Source organism: Marmota marmota, unplaced genomic scaffold, assembly GCF_001458135.2.
Source record: "Marmota marmota marmota unplaced genomic scaffold, marMar, whole genome shotgun sequence".
Lineage (NCBI taxonomy): Eukaryota > Metazoa > Chordata > Mammalia > Rodentia > Sciuridae > Marmota > Marmota marmota.
Window position 1 is genome coordinate 8,681,691 of NW_026000153.1, and position 22,928 is coordinate 8,704,618.

Consider the following 22,928-nt stretch of genomic DNA (forward strand, 5'->3'; position numbering starts at 1 on the left):
TGATGACTTGGAAGAGACAATCGAGTTTCTGCAGCTGGGGAAAGGGAAGGGTTCAGGGAAGGCCAAGAGGCAGCTGAGTTCGGGAGAAGGGGCAGAGGCCCTTGCTTGTGACCTGCCTCCACACCTATCTGACAGACTCAGTGGCTGCCATGCAGCCTCTCTGAGCCTCAGTTTCCTCATCTACAGGTTGGAGCAAATAATTTCTGCTCTGGCTCAATCACAGAACTGATGTAAAGATGTTTATTCAGCTTAACTCAAATAAACATTTCTGTGGCACAAGTGATATGCCAGGCTTTGAGCTGGATGCTGAGGTCACAGGCATGAGGAGATGACATGTAAATAGTAAAGGGCAACACTGCATGATCAACACAGTACACAGGTGCACAGGACAGCCCAGAAGAGGCGGTGCCCACACTGAGGACAAGGGACAGAGGTCAGAGAAAGTTTCCTGGATGAGGCAGTGGCCAGTCTGCTTTTAAAACAGGGAAAGGAATTTTCCTTTCCTTAGACAGACTTAAGATCATCATCCTAGGGAGAAGGAACAGCATGGTGCACTGGATACCACACGAAGCTTGCTGCTAAGAAAAAGTATGGGAACCAGGGCAAGGGAGCAAGGCAGGACAGGTACAGAGGAGTCACACAGTGCCCCTGGGAAACAATGTCCAAGGATCGAGGCTGGTTGAGATTACACTCGAGTGTGAATCACTAGTGTTATTGTTCCAGCTGAAAGAGAATTAAAAAGTAGCTCTTTACATGTGACACTCCTTCAGAGACACCTCCAGAAACAAGGGGGTGAGATTCCAGGGGAGCTGGAAGTCCTAGGTACCCAAACAGGGACAAAAGACAATGATATCTGCCCACTGAGCATGATGGTGCACACCTGAAATCACAGCAGCTCAGGAGGCTGAGGCAGGAGGATCACGAGTTCAAAGCCAGCCTCAGCAACTTAGTGAGGCCCTAAGAAACTTAGGGAGACCATGTCTCAAAATAAAGTATAAAAAGAGATGGGGATGTTGATCAGTGTTTGAGCACCCCTGGGGATTGTATTTAAAAAAGAAAAAAGAAAAGACAATGATATCTGACTTTTTACTGTGACCTTCCTTGGACTGAGAGATCCAGGAAGCTCATTCATGAGAAGGTACAAAATTTGGGGTGTTAGGTGGAAAAGCACAACTTTCCTCTCAGATCTTCTGAGAGAATAGGAAAAAAAAAAACCTCTCCCTTTACCCCAACTTTAAAACATAGCCCAAAGGCCAATGTCTTTCCTTACTTGTTTCAAAAACAATAAATAAATGTTGCTTTCTAGGCAGATGAAAAAGAACAGAAGACTGTCATGTTTTCTCTGATAGAGTCAATACCACCTTAAAGAGATCCACCTAAAGTGAGCATGTGTGTGCACACATGTGAGTAAGTGTGCACGCGTGTGTACGCATGTGTGTGCATGTATGTGTGCACACATGCGCAGGTGGGAGAGAAAAGATCTCAGAGACCCTTCGACAGGTCTTGCCACCTCCAGGTAGGCTGCAGCAGACAGAGGTCTAGGACCCTGCCATCAGCTCTGTGCACCAACCGAGGCCTCTCTCCACCAAGGAAATCCTAAAGAGAAAACAGCTGTCCCAGAAAGCCAAACACACACTCTTAGGTCTGACCTGGAAAAGAACTCATAAAAACACCATTCCTTTTTTCTTAGCACTCTGTTGAACACAGCCAGTATAAAGTAGCTGAAACACAGAAGCTGGACCCATTGCCAAATATTCCCTAAAGAGCTCTGAAACCCAAGTCCCTGTTTTGGAAATTGCCCACATTGATAACAAGAGGTCCCAGAGGTTGGCGAGAGCGCAGAGCATGAACGAGGATGGGGGTGACTGACGTCACTTTGCAAAGCTGTTAAGAGCATTAATGAGTTCATGGGAGTCAAGGCCACTTTGATGGGAGACTCCAAGATTTATTCTAAGCCATAGAGGTCCTGCCCAACCTCCTTCCCTATCCTCACCAGACAGCAGCAGACGCAGTGGAGGAGACTGAGTACAGCCTGGGTGTTGGCATAGATCTCAGACTAAATGTGGCTGCACCACCCTCAAGATTCCTCAGCTCTCGTGTGCAGCAGAACCACCTGGAGAGCTTCTTATAATGCAGATTCCTGGGCCTCATTCTCCCTGGCACCACATCCCACCCAGAGTTTCTGGTTCTGGGAAGCTGGTATGGGCCCAAGAATTTGTATCTGACCCCAACTTCCCAGTGAGACTGAGGCAGTGAGGACCACCTTTTCAGCAGCCCTGAGCAATCATGTAGCCCCTCTGTGACCTCGGCCAAATTACTTATCTTCCCTAGACCTGACTTCCTCATCTTTAAATGAGCAATACCCATCACCTGGGTATTGTTATTTTCATTTAAAACAACAAAGTTTTATATTTTAACAATATGTGTCTCTTGGACAATGCATGAGAGGACCTATTTTTCAGTGACTAGCATAAAAGAAGTATTTGATCAATGGAATCTAAGTTTTACTGGAAGAAATGAAGTGCTAAGAAAGCCATGAACTCTCTCGATAGTAATACAAGTAGAAACCAGGGGCCTGCAGGCCTAAATAAAAGATCACATATATGCACTTTCATTTATTAAAGTATTATCATATCTCTGCATTCCTGGAGGTTTATTTGGTCATAAGAAGGAAGCAAAAGAATGTAGCTACAGGGGACATCCCTGCTGGCCTCTGGCTTCAGTGTCATTTAGTCATGGAACATTCATTAGGTGGAGGGAGCCACAGTTCTGTGCTGGGCACTTGGACCCAGCTAAATAGGCCCCCACTTCTGTCTCTGAGAAGAGCCTGGGAGTTAGCAAATCAATAAAATGCATTATTTTAAATACTGCATTTGAAACCAGCTGAAATTCCATGGAAGTGGAACTAAAAAGGATATTTATTCTGACTGCAAGAAAGCCAAAGGTTTGGAAAGCGTCACAAAGAACAAACGTGCCGTTTGTGGGGCTGGGATTGTGGCTCAGTGGTAAAACGCTCACTTAGCACACATGAGGCTCTGGGTTTGATCCTTCGCACCACATAAAAATAAAATAAAGGTTATTATGCCCACCTCCAAGTAAAAGAAAAATTTTTTTAAAAAATGGCACATTTGTGATGGACCTTGATACACAGAACAGGAAGACAGGACACCCGCACAGAAACAGGACAACAGGTGGCAAGCTTGGTAATGAGGTAGCACATGCTGTGCTGTACCCAGAGTCACGTATGCCTGCCCAGGGGTGGCCGAGGCTAGTTTAGATATTTGAAGGGCATGGTAGACTATGGTGAGAAATTCCTCATGAGGAAAATAAGGACACACTGCATAATTACAAAGAAAAGGGACATGCCATCTTTGAGTTTTGGAGAAGACACTGAAGCAACTTTGTACAAGGTGGACTGTGGTGCCAAGATCAGAAGTAGGGAAAAGTTTTGGTTTCCAAAAGGTTTGTCATCCCTTCCAGAAGGCACCTGACCCAAACGTCCCAGTGGGAGTGAGGCTTCCAAAAGGTTTGTGTCATCACAGTCTGTGTCATCATTTCTGTCTCAGAGTGATGACACAGGAAAAAGGATTAGGGGAAGAAATCGAAAGGCATTTCACAAGAATCACCCAACTAGTGCCGATGTGTTCTACCGCTTCGTCTAAGGTAAGGTGCACACAAGGAATTATTCCTCCAGGACCTGACTGAGCATATGAACTTTAACAGACAGTTAGTTGTCCCCCAGAAGGTTTCACTGAAGTGGGTATAAAATAAAAGCAGCTTGTCTGATGATGTTTTCTAAAAGCTTAACATGGACATCCTCTTTGGAGTTGAGAATAGGGGCAGCCCCTGCAGTCCCTCTATCTATCAGGTGTCCCCGGGTGGAAGCTCAAGAGAGGGGCAGCCAAGCCAGCAATCTGGTGGCGAAGCCCTGGACATCCATACTCCCGTCCCCCTACCCCCAGTGCAGGAGTGCAAGGGCTTACTAGCAGCCAACTTGCCAGGGACCTGTATTTCTTCCCCAAGCAGCAGTTCCCTCTGTGGTCCAGCCCAGTTTCCTGTGGCCCACTCAGACTCACCTGACTCTCCAGCCTTGCTCTGAGTCTGGCCAGCCCCCCTGGGGTAGTGGGAGGACTACTAGAAACAAAGTAAGGAGATCCATGGGCAAGTCACTTCTCCTGGCCTGTGTCCTCATTGGTAAAATGGAGCCTGCTGCATCTACTCTACCTCAAATGTGTTATCATAAGGATTAAATACAACAAGGTGCATAAAAATGTTCCGTGAACTGCAAGTCAATATGTGGTGCCATCATTTCTACTTCCGATCCAGTCTCCTCCTTTGAACTGCCTGCTGGGTCTTATCCTCTTCCTGCCAGCCGCCAGCCCTTTGCTCCTTCAGGAGAGACTGTTCTGAGGCTGATCCCTGGGAAGCAGGGCTGAAATTCATCAGCCCACCTGTCCACCCATCTGTACTTCCAACCCATAGACATGTGTCCATCATTCTTCATGCACCAGACTTTGAGTGGCTGCTGCCATTCTCAGGCACAGTTCTGGACCTCAAGGGGCTCACAAGTAAGCCTCAGTCTAAAGTTGGATGACCAGCTACTCTGTGCCTATGCAAGACATCAGAAAAGGTTGAGGGTGATGAAAAAGCAAATATAAGATTTCTCTGAAATCTTAGAAGCAAAGAAGGGAACAAAATGGGAAAGAGGAACAGCAACTTTCAGGGTGTTGCTCCAAACTGCCTGAGTTGCCAGTGTTTGGTCCCTCTGTTCCAGAGCTGAACCCACACCTGGAAGAGAGTGAGGACCCTAGGAAGACCATCTTGGGCTGCAATGATGTGTCAGAAACCAACTCCACACAGCTCCCTCATTTACTGCGTGACCATGGGCAAATTATGTGACTTCTTTGTGCCTTCATATCTTCATCTATAAAATGGGTAGATAATAATTAAGTCGAGATCATACCTATTTTAAAGTATTGTGAAAATTAAACTCAGTTGACATTTGTAACATGCTTAAAATGGTGCCTAGCACTTTATAATCATTCAATGAGTACGTACTATTATAATGTTTATTCTGATTATTATTACTACTATTGTTGTTACTAATTTTAAGCAATCTTGAAATGGAAGATGTGGTGGACATCCCTTGGGTAGCAGGAAAACAATGCCACTCAAGTTCACGGTCACCTCCATTGCTCAAACCTAGCATAGGCCTCAGATGACGAGAGCCCTGGCAGAGGAGGCTGCTCCCAGCCCATCAGAAACCAGCAAGGGCTCTCTTCTTTCTGCTCTCTAAATTTGCATGGCCACATTATGTCTTTGGGAGCAAAACCAAACATCCTCATTACAACCTGACAAAGCATCCAAAAGAGATAAGCAGAGACCCTCCCTCAAAGGAACTGTCCTGCTGCCCAGGACATGGGTACAGCAGGCTACATGCTACCTATCCCCTATACCTGCTCCTCCAGCAAGCCAGAGACACAAATTCAAAAACACCAAGCCATTCTGTGGAGTTTCCCAGCAGCAGATGAATGGAGCAGGGCCTCAGTGTGAGGCCTCTTGAGGCCTCACAAGGCCCAGAGCCCAGGCAAGTCTCTGCTCTATGAAGGACACTGACTTGGACTCAGGGTAACTAGATCTGAATTTGGGCTCTGCCTCCTATCTGCCGGGGGAACATGGGCAAGTTAGCTAACATCTTAGAGTCTATGTACTCTCTATATAGTGAGACTAATAAAATCTGCTTCCCATAATTAAGTCGAGATCGAACACATCATAGACATTCAAAGCTGTGAGATGAAACAGTCTATATTGGATCTGATAGTAATATTGGTCCCTGACTATTAACCTGAATCTTCAAAACAAGAATGCCTGATAATGACTCATTCACCAATACATTTTCCATGTGCTTCCACCCTTGCCCATGAGAGCAGGGCCCCTGCACATTGCATAACCTGGGGACAGTCAAAGTGCAGAGGGACAAGGGAAAGGGCATGCCCCTAGAGAATTCTCAGTTAACAAGCTGTATGCGTGCCCAGCAAAATCTGTGCCAGCCAAGGGAATTCAAGACTTTGGGGTCCCTGAGGAACCATCATGTTAAAAAAAATAATAATAACCAAGGCAATGGAAGTGTCTCAATTTGGGGACTGACTGGCTCACACGTGGAAGATCCAGGAAATCCAACAGGCCATAGCAGCCAGTTTCTTGAAGTTTTGGACAAGCTTGCAGCCTTCTATGATTGTTTTATGCACCCCACCTATTTTTTACTTAAGAGTATCAAACCCTCAAAGAATCCTTTAAAAGGCTCAGCTCCTTCCAGGACTGTGGACCCAAGTCACCAACTCTCTTGGCTTCAGTCCTCTCACCTATGAACTGGAAACAACAGAACTGACTTGCAACATGTATGAGGACTGAGAGGAAATGTCCTTGGTGTGCTCGGCACAGGGCAGATGGGGGTCCTTAGTAATTCCCCCCGCCCCATCTCATGTCATGGTTTGGACTCCAGTGGATGGCTGTACATGGTAGAAAGTCAGCAAAGGGTTATCAAATGGAAAAAGGCATTTTTACAGTCCTGTATTTGAAGCATTTCATACGGTGTGTGTTTCCCAACTCCCCAGACCCCAGAGATGGTTGTCTCTTGCTTGCCCGTATCCTGAACAGGGAAAGAGAGCGGCCCAAGGCTGGTGAGGAGCACCACTGAGACCCCCTCTTCTTCCTTCTCCTTGTTCCTCCACCAGCACTTCATTCATGGCATGACTGGACAAGTTCCCTAAAGGCACAGGACACACACACACCCTGTGCTCAGGGGTCATGCAAGCCTCTGTTGTTGGAAGGACTTGGAGTCAGAGCAAGTGGGTTAACCTTGGGCTGTGCCTCCTTCCAGCTGGGGGACCCTGAGCAAGTTCCTAAACCTTTCAGATCCTCTGTGGTACACTGGGAATGGGAAAATAACCTTCAGACCCAAATCCAGACTTAAGTTCTCATGGTTTTCTCACTACCCTGGACTGAAATTTTAAATTTTAAACAAAACAAAAACACTTCTTTTAAGGAAAGATTTCATTTGTTCTCCTCGTCTTCTCCCAGGGAAATTTCTCAAGCAAACATCATCACCTCTCTACCCCATGATACTAATCCAGCAGCCCAGGTGGACCCAGTTAATCCAGAGAAAGGGAACATTGTCCACAGAGGCCACCTATCACCCATCATCTCCTCCTGCCTCCAAGCAGCGATGGGTCCATTTGCTATGCACCCTCCCTTCCCAACAACTCCAGTTACACGAATCTGTCAAGGGTCACTAGATCAACTCGTAACATAAACCCAAGGCATATCCTTTCTTTCACCCAGCTATGGACAGGAGGTCAGAAATTCATCCCATCTCAACTGGAGGATGGGGCAACTTCCCAAGAGGTGTTATGAGGCTCTGAGGTTTAGGCCAAACCAGTCTCCAGAGGGCTGGAGACTTTCCTGTTTCCCAGCGACTGATGAGTGTCCTCTGGACAGAGGAGACTTCAGTGTTGAGGGCTTAGGTATCGAGTCCCCACCCAAGGCAGGAAGTCCGTGAAAATAAGGGTTAAGCCTAGGAAACGAAGCAACTCTGGGAAGAGCAGTAGCTGAATCAACTCCTACCAGAGCAAATGAACAAATTAGTCAACTCATTAGCTGTATGACCTTGGAAAAGTTATTCAACCTTTTTAGACCCCAGATTTTCCACCTGCAAAACGACTAGATTATCTCTTCTTTTCAGGACCCTATGAGTATTGTGAGACAATACACACGTAAAAACATCCAGTCCAGAGAAGGAGCCCATGAAACATGAGTCCAATTTTCCTTCAAATATGATTGACCCCAATTCTTTGTTTGGTGAGCACAGTGGTCAGTCCATGGAGGGCAGCCTTTCTGTGGTTTTCTCTGTGGAGAGATTTCATCTACCTCATCCTTTGGGGATTGAGAGAATTCAGAAAGTCCCCAAAACTGATTTGTGAGTTCACTGTTGGCCTCTTGGATCAGAGGCTGGGGATTAAGTTTACATCGATTTTTACATTGATCCTGCCCATAGATATCTATCAATATTATAGCTAGAATAATGGGAATCAAAAAATCTTGACAGACATTTTGGTGGGTTAAAGTCATTTTGAAATCATTTATTTCCTTAACATTAGTTCAATATCATGATTTGTAGATTCTTCTTTTAATATGCCACCAGTTTTAAAGTATTATCCTTAAAGGGGAAAAAATATATCTGAACACTATTAAACTAAATAATCCTGAGACCTTCATTCTAGAAACCAAAACACTTATCAATATTTTGTGCTGACCCCAAGATGGATAACTCAACCTTATGACTGTTCTAGGATTTCTAAATGTGACAACCACTGGTTGGTAAGAAAACAGCTGCCAAAGACCAGATAAGAATGTGGAAATTCACCTAATTCTCCTAATCTGGGTGGAAATATTTTAAATTTTTTTAAAATCTAATTTTGCATCATACATGGGAGATGAAAAGGTGGCCCACGATTCCCTGTGTACTCAAATATGAGAAAGAAGAACAAAGCCACCAACGAGGAAAGAGGCTGACCATTCAGCTCCATGGTGCCCAGTGGACCAGCAAGCAATGTACTGGGCTCTTCCCTCCCTCTGCCCACTTTTGCTGCTGTGGTTACTAGACTTCTATGATACTTGGGAAGTGAGATGTCCAGAAATGACTCTTTGCACTTCCTACCAACCTATTGGGATGGGAGATTGGAATAAGGTTTAAATTGATTTTTAGAAAATTCATTAAACTGATACAGTAGGGTGTGGTGGCCCATGGCTGTAATCCCAGTGGCTTGGAAGGCTGAGGCAAGAAGATCTAAAGTTCAAGGTCAGCCTCAGCAATTTAGCAAGGCCCTAAGCAATTTAGCAAAACCCTATCTCAAAATAAAAAATAAAAAGGGCTGAAGATGTGGTTCAGTGGTTCAATCCCTTGTGTCAAAAAGAAAGCTAATATGTCTTACACAACTAGGTGTGTGGCCTAAAATGTCCTTACTCCCTCTTTTTAGTCCTTAGTCATAGTTTCATTCAAGACTATACAGAATTATGATTCTTGGTTTGAGCACCACTGAATCCTAACTAGGAATTTAAATGTCAAATGTGATTGATTGCCTGCCAGGGTACAGTACCTCCTTTCAATCAGGCAAGACGGAAGGGTATGAATCCCCAGGAAATTTCCTTAACACACACCTGTTCATCACCATCACCCCAAAACTCCTGGTAATCCAGGTCCCTAGGAGCATAATATTGTATTTTAACTTTGGGAAAATAATTTCAAACTTACAAGAAGTTGCAAAACTAAAAAGAGTATGAGGAATAACCATATAGACTTTACCCAGATTCACCTACTATGAACATTTTACCCCATCTGCTTCTGCCTCACCTCTTCCCCTCATCACACCTCTCCCCTACTCTTCCTTTCTTCCTGAATATATATTTATATATTCCTTTTTTTTCTGAACCATTTTAGGGTAAGTTACATACATGTGGCATTTTACCCCTAAATACCTAAGGCTATATTCCTAAGAAAAGAGATAACCACGGTGCAACTGTTGATTACATAAATTTATAACAATACAGTACGTTTTTTTAAAAAATGCTTAGTTGAAGATGGACACAATGCCTTTATTTGATTTATTTATTTTTATGTGGTGCTGAGAATGGAACCCAGTGTTCCATACGTGCAAGGCAAGCGCTCTACCACTGAGCTACAGCCCAAGCCCCAATACAGTACTTTTACCTAACTTACTGTCCCCATCCCAGCTTTGCCAGGTGACCTGGTACTATCCTTCATAGCATTTCCCCCCCAGACAGGATCAAGTCTGGGGTCAGGTACTGCATTCATCCCCAGGCAGGCCCCTTAATGCCCTGTTTCATCTGTAACATTTCCAACAGTATTTCTTTGTCTTTTATGATATTAACATTTACATATATGTGTGTATTGGGGGCAGGGGTGTGTGTGTGTATATGTGTGTGTGTGTGTGTGTGTGTGTGTGTGAGATTCCCATTTTGAGTGTGTCTGGTACATCCTTGTGATTAGATTTGGGTTTTCTATCCTCAGCCAGAACTCTGCATAGATAATGCTGTTTCTTTCTCAGGGTCTCATATCTGGAGGCACACAATGTCCATTTGTCCCTCATAAATGATTTTCATTTTAATCACCTGATCAAAGTATTGTCAAGATTTTTTCCTCAATATCCCTACTGTTTTATTTTCTGCCTTGCAAGACAATTCCAGGCCATGCAAACATTCTACTCTTCAACAAAATCTCACCCAACTCCTAGCTTTATTATCCATTGATCATTCTTACCATGTTGGTTGTGAGATGATTATAAAAGTTACGACCCAAGCAATTAAAATCTACTAGGTAGAGAACTCCTAAATATTGGAAAGCATTAAGGATTTAAAATATAAGAATCAATATTGGTAAGATTACTAGTACTTATCAAAGAAGGAAGAAAGCCAACATTTATACATTACCCCTAATGACCTTTCATAACCACATGTGCAGTAGTTTTTTTTTTCTTTAATTGACTTTTACAGATTAACTCACTGAGGCTCTAAGGGCTTTGCTAACATGTCTAGAGTCACACAGCTATTAAGTGATTATACTAAGATATGAACCTAATCCCACCTGACTCAAAAACCCATGTCTTTTACACTCTCTACTTTCATGGCTAGCATCTGATTCCATCCAAATAGTTCCAAGCTGTTAGGTCTACACATCACAGCGAGGATCTACTGGAATGGGAAACCTCAAGTGAGAATACCTCATGCCACCCTGGATTTTGCTTGCGTGCAGCCCTGTGCAATGCTCAAGGGACAACTGGACAAGGCCACCAGCAATTCTCCAAATGGACCCACAAGACTCAGTGCCTACATTGACCCTTTTCCTTAGAGTTGATGAACCAGAGTGTTACGTGCCCCCACATTCCCTGAGCCTATGACAGAGCCAGAAAACAACCAGGCATATGGCACTAGCAAAGGCTCTGCTGAAAATTCTTCTGCATGTCTCCCTTCCTTTTTAAAAATGCCCAACAGATGATTTTTTTGTTCCCCCAGTTTCACAGTACAATGTCCCCCATTGTTCTTTAAACTATTACATTTCCCTTTAAAATCTGGGATGACTTTGCCAAGAAGCAAGGGCAATAGCCCAGTTTGTGATGGAACTCACTCAGATACATAAAATTAATAGCAGTGATGGATTTAAGTAGTTAACAACAAAAAAGGCACACCATTTCAGAAGGGGCAAGATTGACAAGAAAGAAGTGAAAGAAAAGAGAATTCATTCCACTAGCACCTATGCTGTCTCACTACCCTTTCACCCAGTTCATTACAATGCTACAGATGTTAGCTGCCAGTAAGACAGGCACATTTTGAGGCAATTTCCTACATTAATGCACCTTCAAAGTATCTTCTCTTTTGTTTTTGAAGACATGAAGAACCAGTCATGATTTTCAAGATCCTGATGCCATTCTTAAGATTTTCTTTTAGGTTCCTAGAAAAAAAAAAAACTGGCTCATTATAATATTGAACTGAGCATGTCTAGAAGCCATTTTAACCTTTTACCATGTGGTTCTATGACCTTGAGCTGAGTATGCCCAGGAATGTATCCGCCATCTTTTCTTCTTGGACTATGACCCTGAACTTCTTGGAACTATGACCCTGAGATGCTCAAGAATGTGCCTGACCCTAAAGTGAATATGTACAGGCTCCCAGAATAAAATCCCCATGCGTCCTTTGTTCCAAGGGAGAGCATCACTTTGCAGATAACTCTGCTGCTCTCTGAACTCACTGCCAGTAATAAATCCTTATTCTTTTATTTTCTAGTCATGCTCATTGGCTTCAACTCCCCTAAAAGAGATCCCTTTGCATTCAGGCACACTAACATTAATAAACAACTCTGGACAGTGCACACTCAATCTTTCTCAATTGATGAGGTGTGAGTGAAGCTGGTTCTAGCCTTCAGCTCCTGAGGTAGCCTCCTGATTTAAACCTGGCCACTCAGTGCATTAGCAGTCCTCCAGCCATGGAGATTGGTTCAGGGATAAACTCATGATCCAATCCAGGCCAATAAGACTCTGTCACAGGACTTCATGTTGGAATAACAGAAGACAAGACTGTTCTTTTTCTTTTAAGGACAAAGTAACAGACACTACCACACAGACAAGGTTTCCCTGAGAGTGAGGCCCACACAAGTCAAAGTAGAGCCAAAACATTGGAAGAGAGAGAAACAGAAACAGAGGACAAGTATAAGGACAAAATTTGACCCACTGAATCCAACTATGGCTAAAGCTAGGCTGCCCCAAGGTGGGTTTTGGGTTTTGGTTTTTTAGTTGTTTTTTGTTTTTTCTGTTTTGTGACTCACAAAGTTGGGGTTTTCACTGAAATGAACCTTGTTGAATCTTTATCACTTACAACCAAATGTATTCTGACCAACAATGAAAGATATATATTCAAATAACTTTAAAATAGATCAGATTGGTAGCTGTTGGAAATGAACACAGGATGTGTGTTCACAGGAGAAAGACTTCATTCCAATGGAGCAATCAGAGAAGCCTGCATCAAAGAGATAGTAAGTGCGCAAGCTCCTAATCAATGTGTAGGAATATCTGTAATATTAGGGAAAGGCTACTTTAGACAGAATGGCCAGGGCAGGGCTCTCTCTCGGGTTACAGCATTTCAGTGGAAGCCTGAACTACAAGCTGAGCCATGATGAGATGAACATTCTAGGCAAAGGGAAGCGCAAAGCCCCAGAGTTACAAGTAAACACCAATGGATGGGATTAAATGGACCAGGATTTCCCACTGTGTGGAGCCTGCAGATAAAGTAGGGGAGGGAGCTGGGGAAGCAGGAAGGGCGATGGGACCACAACGCAAGGACCTGACCCCAGTGAAAAGAGAAAGTGCTCTAGATCACTGTGTAGGAAGAAGGTCTGGCAAGGCCATCCTGAAGCGGAGATCAGCCTGATAATCATCCAAAGGCTCCTGTCTCCTAGGAACCTCCCCGCTGCCAACCGCTAGAAGAAGCCCTGGGAGGCGTGGCCTCCGCTCAAACGCCTCCCCCAGCTGGGGGTCAATTAAACTCTCTGTAGTTGGAGATCGCTTGCTCCAGGAGGGCAGAAAAGATGAGGTCAGAAAGGAATTCCCAGGCCAGCTCAAAGGCCAGGTTAGGGCAAAGTGTATTTAGTTTGGGTATGCCCAGGATTGGGCTATCTAAGGGACACTTGGGTGGAGCTGTCCAGGGGTCAGGCAAGCAGGGAGTGACTCTGGAGTTTCAAAAGAGATCTCCAGGAATTGCTGGTGCACAGGTGGCAGCAAACCCACACAATGAATGGAAGCATGTGGGGTGAAAAGAGAGGGTGGGCTGAGGTCCAAACCTGGGGTACCTCCATGAAAGGTCTTGGTGGAGAAAGGAGAGTCAGGCAGAAGAGAAGGAAGGAAACAGAATTCAGCAAGCTTCAGGGTCACAGACGGCTCTGGAAGAAGGTGCAGTTAAACGGGTCTTTTCCCCTGGAGAGATTGGTAGGAAATTAATCTCACCCATTCTCACACAACCTCCAGCATCCCAGAGCATAACTCCCAAACACTCAAAGTGAAGTCTCTTCTGACACCCCTGGCAATCCTGGGAAGGGATATAATATGCAATGGAGGAAACCCCATAAATCATCTCTTTTTCTCCTAGTCGCTTCTGTATTTCTCTACCCAGCAGAGCCCATGCCCAGCTCTGCCTCAAGCAGCAATTTCTAGAGTGCTTAGGCACTTTACAAGCATCATCTTTAAAATCACTACAACACTCCTAGGCATTAGGGATCATTCTCCCCATATTACAGAGGTGGAAACAGTAAAGGAGAAAGGCTGGCAGTGCTACCAGGTCAGGCCACCAAGTGCATGGGGTGGAGGGGATTTTCAGATTCCTCAGGGCGTTGCTACCCAGTCAAGTGGGTCACACCAGTCTGGCATGACAGCTGTGGAATTCCATTTCTAGAACCAGGACTGAGGTACAGGATAACTGCTGATGTCAGGAAGCTAAGTTCAGTTCAATCTGGAAGTTTCCGAATGGTTCACCACTTCATCTTCCAAAGGGTTTTGTTAAGCCTTGATTAGCTTGGCCTGGCAACTTCAGGGGCAGGACTGGGGGTGGGGAATGGGTTTTTGAGCCAGACCAGGGTTTAAATGCTGGCCCCAATACTTACTGACCCCTTTCCCATGGCAATCACCAGTCTCTCCAGCCTCAGTTACTTTACTAGAAAGTGGAACTTATGATACCTCTTCCTAGAATAATAGGAGAATTGAAAAACACATCTGAAGCAAAGCATATAAGACACAAGAAATGGCACAGTAAAAAATGTGGGGCTCTATATTTATTTCTACCTTGCTTTGTTCCAAAAGAGATTCAAGGCAGCTGGTGAACAATAAATATTTGTTGACTAGATACTGTAAAATAAAGAAGGATGAACTTGATCTGCCACAGAGAGGCTCAAAGAGAAAATGAGGGGAAATTGCCTACAGTGAAATTCATTAGGTTGTTTTTAAAAATCAATGATTTGAGCTTCAGCCTTTCATGGAGAGGAGGGGAAACGAGTTTAGTTTGTAAATGCAGTTAGAATAATGAGTATCATTCCGAATACCATGCAGCCTTTCTGTAATTAATAGCATTGAACTACACATTGCCATATGCCTCTCTTCCCCCACCCATTCCCAACACATGCATATGAAAGAATTCCTAAAAGCTGGATGGAGAAGAGGCAAGAGACCTAAGGGACCAGCAAACACACCCAATAAGAAGATATTAGTAGATATTCTGATGTAGAGAGAAACTCTCGCCTCTCATGAATTCTTTCCCTGGAACCTGAGAGCAGTAGGAAGCTATAAAAGAGCGGTCACCAGAGCTTGCTGTGTTTGTGTTGTCACAACAGCAGTACACAGAGACCTCCTTAAGGATGTCCTCTAAATGTTCCTCACAGTGTTGTTTATAGTGAAAACACTAGTTTATAGTGAAAACTAGTGAAAATGCCTTCAACCAGCCCTTCTCCCACGTCATTGTGACAGGAGCCACCTGAGGAGGGGGTTCCACTGCAGTCAAAACCAGTGCGGCTGGGGGTCGGAGTCTCCATTTCTGACAAACTTGCCATGAGGACAGTGCCCACAGGGACCCTCTGAGGAGCAAAACCTCAGTTAAAATAAGCTCTAATAAGTTAATGTTGAAACAATGTGCACCTTTTAAAAATGAGGATGAGGATATTTTACACAGAGAGAGAGAGAAGGGAATTTAGGATGCGATTATGTGGTAAAAACAGGATATCTGTAACAGAGGGGAAACCTAAAGAAACCTTCCGGCTTCATTTGCTGTTACTTAACTAAAAACCATTAATTTTGGAGGTCACACAGCCAAACAGCAAGTTATCAGCCTTCCACTAGCTTTTCTGTAGATGATGCCTCTGAGAGAAGCCACCTAATGGGTTAATATTGTTCCCCCAGCAAATGTTGTTTTTGTTCTCTTCTCATTATGTATCTTAAACTTCAAGGTTAAATATTCCTGGAGAAAAAAGGGAGAGGGGTATATTCTAATCAGTAACTTTTCTTTAGAGTTACAGAACCCAGAACATGAAGTGATCTTCAGATAACAGTCACATGTATGTCAGAAAAGCAGAGGACCACAATTTATGACCCCTGCCCCCACCAGAGACTCAAAAGCTACTTCCCCAAACACCTATATAAGCCTTGCTCCTGTGACCCCTAAGCAAGATGACATTTTTTTTTCAGGACAGGATTCTCCATCTTCCAACTTGCCAAATCGTTACCAATAAGCAATAAGCTCTTTTTTCCCCAGTCAATGTGTCTCTCCAGTTATTAGCATCATCCAGCAGCATCAGAACTGGACCTTTTGTGGCCACATATCCAAAAGGATTAACAAGAAAATACAAAATAATATATATATAATCCTTTTATGTGCAAACAGCTGGCATGTAAAATACACACACACACACACACACACACACACACACACATAGGTATTTCAAAATCTGATAGTATTCATCCCTAGATAATGGAATGTAGAGTGGCTTTAATTTATTTCTCTCTTAGTGCAACTGTGTTTTCTAATTTTTTTTCCAATAAGTAAGTTGCATGTGTGTAATATAAAAGAAAAAAATCTGCAAGAAACTATGAGGCCCAGGAAAATGTGTTCTCTCTGGATTATACAGTCAAGAAAGTAAAGAGACAAAATGACCACTTGGGACATCAAGCTCATTTCAATGTGACCACTCCATCCATCAAGGCACCCCAACACATTTTAGAGAAGACATTAATTTCCAGTGGCTTGATGTGAGAAAAAGACTTTATGCATGACAAGTTGAAAGCCTATATGTTAAGGGCTGGTCAGGAAACACAATGTCACCTGGCCTGGAGACCTAAGATACTCGGTACATATTTTTGTGCTAAACTCAATACACATTCTTTACTTTAATTAATTTGGGCAAAGTTATAATGCTATGTTATTCTAGAAGAGACAAACACTAAGAGATATCACTTTTTAAAGAAAAATGTATGGGAGAAAAAGTTTAAAAATAAGAGCATTGTATTTAGGGAGACGATCATTTCTGAACTAGGAATGATACTGTGAAGTGGGAAGTTTTCAGCAGACGGAAATCAATTACATTGGAAGAAGACACAGTGCCACATTGATTAATTGAAATTAAATAAAATACATGTGGAAACACAGGAAGCGGACAGTTCCAGAAGAACTTATTGACCGGCAAATATACAAACTTGACACCTCCACAGGTTTTGCATGGACCCTACCAACTTTAACACTAGGGCCTCCACCTTCTGATACTGTTAAATAGGGAGAAATGTTTGAAAAAGAAATGAACACATCAGTCATGGGACTGGAGACTAACAGGAAGGGGAAACAGCCACGGGGCCAGGAGTGAACCAAGATGAGGCATAGCTAGCATGCTGAGGACTAATCAGTAGGTGTCCTCGCCACCCTAATTGACTGACCTGTGCTAGGGATGCAGTTGGACTAAAAATGATTAAATCCTCATATAGCCAAAGCAAACACTCCAACCATCCCAGCAGACCAAAAAATAGTAATACACACCCACACAAACACACACACACATACACACACACACACACACACACTCCATAAGGGAATTTCAGAAAAGATGTTAATCCACCCTGAACCAATGTAAGTGTAATTCTCCCATTTAAGTAAATTCTGAAAACTCTAAACCCTTTTTATGCACAAATCAATAGATTCTCAAAGCCAAAGTTCATTGCCTACAATGAAGTTTATTATGCAATCACAACCCTGATTTTCAACCAGTAAAATACTCACTTAGGTTACACGTATCACTCTTGGTTATGTAACCCATGGCCAGTACTCTCTTCAAAGACTCAAAGATAGAACCCGATTAGGTCTACATGCAACGGACCCATTCTGATGGAATGACTTACGATCCTTTGAAGTCAATAATGCTAGTCTCCTACTAAGCTAGGAGCATGCACTTGAATCAGTTCTAGCCAGCGAGGTTTAGGGAATAACTGCAGAGTCAGCCATTTCACCAACACTAAGTGATAAGCTGGAGAACAAAAGCTGAGAACTGTAGGGTTATTTTTATTGGGCTACATGTTAAATGTGATAAGGTAAAGGAATACATTGGACAAAGGAGACAGATGGATGCTACAATGTTGACAAGTCCATATTAAGCATCTACTCCATGCTTAGTTAACCCTGTGACACTGGGTATGAAATAACTAATCAGTAACTGCTATAGCACTGACTCTGAGGAGGAAATGGAAGGGGGGTGTTTTGGATCATGGGAGAAGTGCTGTAGAGGAAGCAATCAAGACATCTTGTTCCATTTGGACATAGCCAGGAAGTGACTCTTCCAGCACAATATTCAGATATTAGTTGCAAAAAGAACAGTAGTCACAGCCAAGCAATGAAAGACACTGGACAAAGTGCCCAGTCAGGAGTGGACAGAATGCAGCCTCTCATAGTCAGTCCCATTAGCCCAGGAATAGCAGCCAGCATTTTGCAAAGGATATCAGGGGAAAGCAAAACTGTTTATAAAAATTAATTGATAAACTCTTGGTCCTGCACTTTGAGCAAACGTATAAACATACGCCAAGAATTTCCTGCAATTACAATATTTTTGAAATGAAAACATGGCAGGATTAAATGAAAGGTCATCCCACAGCCATTTCCTCAGCTGCAGCGGACATAGGTTAACACAGTAAGGAGAACTGGAACTGCACTGCAGAACCCACTAGATTTCCTTTGTGGTTCCTTGCATGTGTGTGTTAGTAAGGCAGCAGTCATTCAGGGCGCAGGCAGCAGGACAGCTGAGCCTGGTGATTGTCAGAGTAGGAGCTCCCCCAGAACCAAAGGGTACACTTGGACTTGGGCCTTCCAAGATTTGCACACCAATTTGTGGGGGGACTTGCAGTTATGCAGAAGTCCCCTCTTTTTCCACAGGTTTGCTTTCTGCAATTTTTGTTATCCATGGTCAATCATGGTCATAAAATATTAAATGGAAAATTCCAGAAGTAAATTATTCATAAGTTTTAAACTACATGCCATTCTGAGTATCATGATGGAATCCCACACTGTTCCTCTCAGTCTGCTCGGGATGTGAATCATCCCTTTATCCAGCACAGCCCTGCTATATATACACCACCTGCCCATTAGTCAGGTAGACTCAGGTGGGATTGCAATGCTTATAGTCAGGTAATATTATGTTACTTAATAATGAATTCAAAGTGGAAGAATAGTGATGCTGGCAATTTTATTACAAGTATATTGTTATAACTGTTCTATTGCATTATTGTTGTTAATCTCTTACTCTGCCTAATTTACAAATTAAACTTTATCATAGGTATATAGAGAAATAACATATTATGGGGTTCAGTACTATGTGCTTTTCAGACATCCGCTGGAGTCATGAAACATCTCCATGGATAAGAGAGGCTATATTAGCTGGGTCTACAGTCAGCACAAAGCCAATCCATTCGTTAACAAACCAGCTGTGTCAATACCATAATTGTGGTATCACCTAGTTCAGAAAAATCAAACATACAAGTGTCTCAAACCTAAAAACATTGATCCCTAGTGTCCCCACCTAACTCCTGCAGCTGCCTCACTTCCAGAGATCTCAGAGCAACATATGAATGCCGTTCTTATTACAGATGGGACAGAGGATCTCGTAGTGACAAATGTTCACCAAAGCACAGTGGGGAAGTTTGGGGTACAGTTTATTCTCGGGAAACTTCTAGAACCAGAAAGAGTCTTAGAAACATAGATCGCAATGCCTCAAACATTTTTAGCAGTAAAACATTTTATTCAAATGAGGTTTTACACCGAACTCTAATGGATATATTAGCATAGCATTTCTTTTTAAAGTGGAAACTTACATTTATTACAAAGTGAGCTCAATTAGATGTCATTTTATTGAACATGTAAATTTCATATCAGGGGGAAAGAAGATGTTGTGTTCTAGATCACACCAGCTTCCACTGTATCTCTCTGTCATGTTTCTGGTTACAGAAGATTGAAAACGTTCTGATGTACACTTACAAATAAGGAGGAACTTGTAAATAGGGATGAACTTTGCTACTCACCTTGCAGTCTCAGGAGACTTTCCAAATAAACTGAAATAAACAGAGACACTTTATTTCAAGAACTACTAGAAAAAATAGCTCATCTTGCAACATAAATCAACATATAAACCATTGCTGATGTGTTAAAGAAAATCAGCATATTCTGTAAAACAAGTGAGCACACAATGGTGTTTAAAATTTTGAAAATATGCTTGTCACCTGACGTTTGAACCAATGGTGTACCCCCTTCCGAAGACACCTCTTCATGGTCCTACGATTCTGCAGAACCTGTTAAAAAATGACTTATCAAGTTAAATTCCTTCTTCTTACAGATGAAGAATTTAGGCCCAGATTGGGGAGATTATTGATCAAAGTCACACTATTAGAAATGCATATCTAGGATTAAAACCCAGAACTTTTTACCCTAAGTCCGAGACTGCTTCCACTAAGCAGTCTGCTGTGTTAAGAAGTTTCTCCCTTCTGTATAGGTTTTCTTCCTACAGCTAGCAAAGAATGTAGGCTGACACATTTTATCAGACAATGCCTGAACACTGGTGACATATATTTCCAAGTTTAAAATGAGGAAAAGAAAAGAACTTTGAATATAAACTCCTTGTAGGATTCACATGCCCAACCCCCACTGATGTCCGTGAACCTGGTGAGCCAAAGCAAGCTCCTGCAAGTTCCTATAGTGCATCATCTGCACAGTCATTCATGCTAGTGGCCTCTCTACCTATTTCCTCAATAAATCTTACTGAACAAGTGACAGGCCAGTTGTGTTGCAAAAAAAAAAAGAACAAAACAAAACCATTTCCCCTTTGTTCTCACATTACACTCAGCCCTGAAGACTTCAGTGACCTCAAGCCATTCTGCAGCAGCAGACACCAGCTGGGTATCCTCTAATCCAATTCAGTTCTTACACTGTCTACCTGGAGAAAGTGTCAGATCCCACAGATTGAGTGCTCTATCCCCAAGACTGCCCCAACCTCCATTCGACTTCATGTGACAACTGCAAGCCCAGGTCCTTTCACCTGTTCCTCACCAAGCACCTGTAAATCAGGTTTCCCACAACTTCCTCCTCGAATTCAGTTAATTTGCTCAAGGAGCTCACAGGATTCAGGAAACACTCACTTCTGTTTACCAGTTTATTATAGAAGATATTACAAAGGAGGAATGATAAAGAGCTATATGGTTCCTAACCCCTTCCCCAAGGCAGGCCATAGATAGTAGGATTTTTCTTCCCCAGGGAAATTCTTGGGCAAGTCTTGTGGGTCACAGAAACTCTAGACCCACTATAGAGCACACTGTGCTCTCCAGGCATACCACCCCTCTGGAACCTCCTCATGCTATTACCTAGAAGCTCTCTGAAGCTTGTCCTTCAGGGGTTTATGGAAACTTCAGTTCATATATAATGCTAATAGACTAGGTGAGGAAGCCAGCAAGGACTGTCCATTTAGACCCTTCTTGGCCACTCTGTGTAGCTGTCATCCCTCCAGGGTTGAGCAGGATCCCTTCTGAAATGGTGGTATTATGATCTGCCACCAAACAAGCAGGTCAGAGAATTTTTTCATGGCCATCTCTAAGCCAGAAAGGTAGGCGGAGAGTATAAGCCTTGGGGAGGAAGATATGAGCCAGGAATCATGCATGAAAACCAAAATATGTAACCATGATATCACACCACAGACCCAAAAACAAGTTTTAAGGAAGAGTCTAGCATCAAACAAAGAAATACCAACATCAGGAAAATAGCTCAAACCCTTTTCTGTATCCAGCATCTAGCTTAAGACTTCACTACCTGCAAATTGACAGAAACACTGAGGAAAACAAAAACCAATAAAACCTTAAGTCTTTCTGGTCTTCCCTGCAAACAGGTTGTAGGGGCAAAAGAACAATGAAATTAAGTGAATATGTAGAGTTTCCCCTGTGATTCATTTATATATGCACCCTCAACTCCATAACCATAGAGAGTTGATAAATCACTTGTTTCTGAGTTTAACTGAATGTCAAAGACAAGATGTCATTTGCAATAGGTAAAAAATCTAGTGAATTCATTGACACAATGGCATCATACATAGCCATTCTCATTTAGAAGGACCCTGCTTTAGTCAACTTTTTCACTGCTGTGACTAAAAGACCCAACCAGAACAATTGTAGAGGAGGAAAAGTTTATATGGGGGCTCACAGTTTCAGAGGTCTCGATCCATAGACTGAAGACTCCATTCCTCAAGGCTCAAGGTGAAACTGAACATTATGGCAGAAGAGTGTGGCAGAGGGAAGCAGCTCACATGATGATCAGGAAGCAGAGAGAAATCTCCACTTGCTAAATACAAACACATACCCCAAAGCCACGCTCCCAATGCCCCACCTCCTCCAACCACACCCCACCTGCTCCAATTACCACTCAATTAATATCATCAGGTTATCAATTCACTATTTGGGTTAAGGCTCTCATAACCCAATCACTTCACCTCTAAACCTTCTGGCATTGTCTCACACATGAGCTTTTGGGAAACATCTTACATCCAAACCACAACAGACCCTATGATGTACATACTCATAAAGTTGGCAAACTTTTTGAATTTTAAGACAACTGAAACTTGATGCTCAATCTGTGAAAATACAAGCATATTTTCATAGACGGCCATAATGAAATTAGAAAACGGAAGTATACTATTACTAATAATAATATCCAATTACTCGATTTATGGATTATTTATTATGTACCAAGCACTGTTATAAATAGCTTATATGCATTGGTGCCTTAATATTTGCTATAACCCTAAGAACTAGGTTCTCTCATCAGTCCCCTTCTAACAGCAAAGCAATCTGAGGTAAAGACAAGATAAAAGGTACTAGAACTGACCAAAACAAGTATAGACAGATCTTGAATGAGGCTATAGTTTAGATCTTAAGTGTCACCCCAGAGATATGTTCTACAGGATGATACTACTGGGAGGTGGTGGAACCTTCAGGAGGTGAGGCCTAAAGCGAGGTCTTTAGGCCATTGAAGGTATGCCCACAAAGGAGACAGTGAGGCCCCAGCTTTCCTCTTCCTCTCTTTTACTCTCCACTCATGAAGTAAGCAGATTTGCTCCACCATGCTTCCACCACAATTTGCTGCCTCACCACAGGTCCAAAGCAACAGGGCCAATCAATCATGGACTCTAAAACGGAGAGTCAAAATAAACCTTTTTCCTCTTTACAAATTATCTCAGGTGTTTTTTTATAGTGATGGAAAGCTGACTGACACAAATGGGCATGTGGGTTTTCTTCCACCAATTAATGGGTAGCTAA

The 22,928-nt window shown here is 42.9% G+C and overlaps 1 protein-coding gene across 12 annotated transcripts in view; it reads right to left on the reverse strand.

Annotated features, from left to right (window-relative positions):
* The window catches only part of Pde1c (phosphodiesterase 1C), a 606,321-nt gene that overhangs the window by 461,790 nt on the left and 121,603 nt on the right, over positions 1 to 22,928 (reverse strand). Inside the window, exon 1 of one of the 12 annotated variants that reach the window (XM_048786442.1) lies at positions 11,430 to 11,505. The exons of the other annotated variants lie outside the window; for them this stretch is intronic. Coding sequence (XP_048642399.1) covers positions 11,430 to 11,478 — 49 coding nt within the window. The 5' untranslated portion in view covers positions 11,479 to 11,505. Of the gene's footprint in view, positions 1 to 11,429; positions 11,506 to 22,928 lie in introns of those variants that run through there. 12 annotated transcript variants of the gene reach the window in all.